This window comes from Gopherus evgoodei, chromosome 24, assembly GCF_007399415.2.
Source record: "Gopherus evgoodei ecotype Sinaloan lineage chromosome 24, rGopEvg1_v1.p, whole genome shotgun sequence".
Lineage (NCBI taxonomy): Eukaryota > Metazoa > Chordata > Testudines > Testudinidae > Gopherus > Gopherus evgoodei.
Genome location: NC_044345.1, coordinates 2,510,722 through 2,515,662, shown reverse-complemented (window position 1 = coordinate 2,515,662; position 4,941 = coordinate 2,510,722). Strand labels below are relative to the sequence as shown.

Genomic DNA, 4,941 nt, shown 5'->3' with positions numbered 1-4,941 from the left:
CCCGCCCAAGGGTTAGTGTTCCTACATTTAGTGCACTTGGAACTAGGGTTAGTGTTCCTATGGTTATGGCACTTGGAGCTAGGGTTCTTTTTCCTATGGGTAGGGCTTCCCGTCCTATGGTTAGGGTTCCTAAGGGTAATTGGAGCTAGGGTTAGGGTTTCTCTGGGTAGGTCTTCCTGTCCCAGGGTTAGGGTTCCTAAGGGTAGAGCACTTGGAGCTAGGATTAGGGTTCTTATGGGTAGGGCACTTGGAGCTAGGGTTAGGGTTCCTATGGGTAGGGCACCTGGAGCTAGGGTTAGGGTTCCCACGGGTAGGGCACTTGGAGCTAGGGTTAGGGTTCCTATGGTTAGGGCACTTGGATCTAGGCTGAGAGTTCCTATGAGTAGGGCTTCCCGCAATAGGGTAGGGTTTCTAAGGGTATGGCACTTGGAGCTAGGGTTAGGGTTCCTATGGGAGGGCACTTGGAGCTAGAGTTCAGATTACTTATGGGTAGGGCTTCTCACCCTAAGGGTAAGGGCTCTTAAGGGTAGGGCACTTGAAGCTTGGGTTAGGGTTCCTATAGGTTGCGCTTCCCACCCTTGGGTTAGGGTTCCTAAGGGTTGGGCACTTGGAGCTATGGCTAGGGTTCCTATGGGGAGGGCTTCTCACCCTAGGGTTAGGGGTCCTAAGGGTCGGCACTTTGAACTAGGGTTACGGTTCCTATGGGTAGGGCTTCCCTCCCTAGGATAAGGTTTCCACTGTTCCTGCATAACTTAGTAAACCTTGAAGCCTGTTATCAAGAAATATTGAGCACAGATGTCTCCCGTTATCTTTAATAGAATTTTTGAATAATCAGCAATCCAGAAATATGGGCCTGAGCCTCTCCTGTCAAGCATCTAAAATTAATGGCTCATTTAGAAAAACATTTTCTTAAATGTTTCCAGAACAAGGACCATTGTTATATACGCTGATTCAGCCCAGGTCCAATTGCGTTACAGCTTGAGCTGATCATGAAACACTATCACTGGAATTCAAATGATCAGGTTTTGGAAGGCCTTCCAATTTAACAATGAAGAAAGAAGAATTAAGTAGTTATTTTAAATGGGTAGATTGGCCGTATTAGGGCATTGTGAAAGGCTCATTCCTCAATGGGAAAGGTTTCTTCCTCAGCAGTTCAGGACTTTAATGCTGCAGCTTTAAATTGCTCTTGATCCTCGAGTATCTCAAAGGAGAGGGATGAGTTGGGACATGTCTCTTTGTGATGTGGACAGAACGGGGCTTGCAGAAAATAGAAGAACTGAGGAAAAGAGGAAATAGAGACTGAGATAGATTTACAGCAATTGTTCTAGTTTCAAGGATATCAACTCTTACGCTTCAGGGTATCCTCCAGTAATGTAGGTTAGATCTAATTGATGGGGGATAGTGAAAAACTTCCTTTATGGGAAAGTGACCCTATACCTCTCTTCTCCTTTGTTACTTGCAACTCCCAGTAAAACCTCTGGTACTGACCGCTGATAGGGGGGGATAGGATTGCTCTTTATAAATATATCAGAGGGATAAATATTAGGGAGGGAGAGGAATTATGTAAACTTAGTATCAATGTGGACACAAGAATAAATGGATATAAACTGGACACTAGGAAGTTTAGACTTGAAATTAGACGAAGGTTTCTAACCATTAGAGGAGTGCAGTTCTGGAACAGCCTTCCAAAGGGAGTAGTGGGGGCAAAAGACATATCTGGCTTTAAGACTAAGCTTGATAAGTTTATGGAGGGAGTGGTATGATGGGATAGCCTAATTTTGGCAATTCATTTGGCAATTGATCTTTGATTATCAGCAGGTAAGTATGCCCAGTGACCTGTGATGGGATGTTAGATGGGGAGGGATCTGAGTTACTACAGAGAATTCTTTCCTGGGTGCTGGCTGGTGAGTCTTGCCCACTGCTCAGGGTTTAACTGATCACCATATTTGCGGTCGGGAAGGAATTTTCCTCCAGGGCAGATTGGCAGAGGCCCTGGAGGTTTCTCACCTTCCTCTGCAGCATGGGGCATAGGTCACTTGCTGGAGGATTCTCTGCAGCTTGAGGTCTTCAAACTACAATCTGAGGACTTCAATAACTCAGACATAGGCTGAGGGTTTGCTACAGGAGTGGATGGGTGAGATTCTGTGGCCTGCATTGTGCAGGAGGTCAGACTAGATGATCATAATGGTCCCTTCTGACCTTAATGTCTATGAGTCTAGAGAGAGGCCTGATCATCTATAGAAATGTCTCTGTTCTTTTGTTCCAAAGAGTAGTCCGGAGGTATGGTCTGAAATTGAAGAGTAAAGTTGAATTGCCCTTAAATAAAACCTGTGCCCAGATGGTTGTATCACCCGTCACCAGATAAATTTTATGACATGTTCTTGGAAGAGACAGGCTGGTCTGGATAATTTTTTCCTTTTGTGTTATCCAATCAAAAATTTGATTATTGGAAAATATTCATCTTCTGGGGGCTGAAGGACACAAAAAAGTTGACAAAATGTGTAGATGAAAATGTCATTTTTAATTTGCAGTTCCTGCAACATCGTGCCACGATAGACCCTTAGGATGTCATATATATGGAGTGTAATGAGCAAGAGCAACCTCAAAAGCCATTAGACTCTTATACTATATAAACTTGTGGAATTAAAGTTGAGAAGAGCTATCTAGTGAACAGCCAAACCTTCAAAGCACTCTAGAAGCAAAGGCAGTCTGTCTCCAAAGATACTCTGCCATTCAACAGGTCGGGACTTGACTTAACCATGCATTAACCAAGCAATTTGCTGGCCAATTTTCTTTTCCTTCTGAAAACCTGGGTGATTCTCCTGCAAAGAGTCACACCTTCGCTTACCATGAACCAATGATTGGTCTTCTTGAAACCAAAGTAAAAATGTACATTCTTTAAGTGACAATATATAAAAATCATTTCGTGAAAAGACACTTTGCTCAACCAGGTAATGAAAGGAGGAACTCTGGCCCTGTGCAGAAGGTTTGCATAATCCTATGGATCTCTTCAAGGGCCGGATTCACTCCATGGCTTTCAAAGTTGCAACTTGACATGTGCCTGGTGCTGCCTGCTCCACAGAGATGAATTTTTAAACAAATAGGGAGAAACAAGGAGGACCACAAGACTGATATTATGATGCTGTATAGTTTTTAATGCGAATGAAATTTGCAATACAAAATTGCAGGAAGAAATAATACAGAGCAGAGTGGGCAGGTTCTCCATTACATGTCTGCCATAGCATAATTCAAAGCGAGATGTTTATGATACATATTGTTGGAAAGTATAGAACAAGTCGGGTCTATTCTCCTTTATTTCATGGATATTCGTGTGGGATTAACAGGGCCCACAGTATCCAACTCAATACTTACGGCCGTATCCCCCATAACTGCATAATCCCCCATAACCACCTAATCCCCTGTAACCGTAACCTCCCCCATAACCACACAGTCCCCCATAACCTCCCCCATAACCACACAGTCCCCCATAACCAGAATGGCTCCCATAACCACCTAATCCCCTGTAACCGTAACCTCCCCCATAACCACACAGTCCCCCATAACCAGAATGGCTCCCATAACCACCTAATCCCCTGTAACCATAACCTCCCCCATAACCTCCCCCATAACCACCCAGTCCACCATAACCACTTAATCCACCCAGAAGGCCTCCATAGCTGTTCCACCCCCCCGAACCGAAGGAGCCTCCATAGCCAGATCCGACCACAGGTGCTCCAACAGCTCCCACTTCACTCTGCTGAGGAAAACTGCTGAGAATTGGTCCTGGGAAGGTTACGACAACCGGTGGTGGTTTGATGAAAACTTCAGAGTCAGGGCACTGCCTAACGCACGGCTCATTGCAGCTGCCAGACACTGGACTGGGACGGGCCACTCCGCATTCTGGATAGCACAGGCTGGAGCAAGACATCTTTCTGTGATGGAGGTAAACCTGAAACACCCAACGGGAAACAGATTAAAGAGAAGGCACAAGTGTCAGTGGAAGAAAGGCTTCAAAGCTCGGTTACTATTGTAGTGAGATCTACAAGGTCCCGAGAGAGAGGAGGAGGGGGAATGGACTTAGTCCTTATGTTCATGGCTATTATTTCTTCTAGTTCCGCTTTCTACGCCTCTTCTCCTCTCCCACTAAACTTCCCTCCCAAACGGCCTATTTGAAGTCCTCTCAACGATTGTGTCTGAAAAGCACCAACTGGAATCAGTGTAATTATGTCTACCATGGACAGCTGGGATTCTGTCTTCATTTTAGACATTTCTCAATGAGAACATGGCTAGAATAATGGTAATCCAATTCTTTTCTTTTTGGATATTGGGTGGGGCTCTTTGGAAAGAGAAATGACTAAAGGATTTTCTAAAGTCACTTAAAAGATTTAAATGCCCTAATTCCATTTAAAATTGATAGAAAATATATTTCCCAGTTGCATATGTTGCTTCTAAAATGCACCCTTTAGCTTATCATGAATCCACCAGCCGTTGCAACTGAATAAGTGCACAATGTAATTATGGAAAATCACCCTGATAAAAGTCACTGAGAGTATGTGCAAGATTCAATCTTAAATGCAAATGGACGCTATTAGGATATCTCTATGGTAAGAAAGAGATGGAGTCGAAATGGACTTACCGTGTTCACGGAGGAGATGAAGTGCAGGGAAGTGTTTAGAAGAGTCCTGAGATGTGAGCACTTTTATACAGTTTGTAGGACTGCCTGAAGGATCTGAGATGCCTTTTGAGAAGGAGGTCCTAATTAGTTACCAAACAAACTTGACTGCCTTGCTAAATCTGCCTTTTGATGGAGCTCTTTTCCTCGGGGTTTCAGATTGTTGGGCTAATCTCAAAGGGTGTGACATTGTTGCAGTCTTCATCTTTCTTTCATCTAAAAATTGTACAAGCCAACTGCATTCCTCATGTCATTCCACTGACTTTCTT

General features: G+C 44.1%; 1 protein-coding gene across 1 annotated transcript; it reads right to left on the bottom strand.

Moving 5' to 3' along the window:
- Positions 1–3,218: 3,218 nt before the first annotated feature.
- Positions 3,219–3,928, bottom strand: LOC115639419 (claw keratin-like). Its single transcript, XM_030542129.1, has one exon. It carries the CDS (start codon positions 3,926–3,928, stop codon positions 3,362–3,364), a length of 567 nt encoding a protein of 188 aa, XP_030397989.1. The 3' UTR covers positions 3,219–3,361.
- Positions 3,929–4,941: the final 1,013 nt, after the last annotated feature.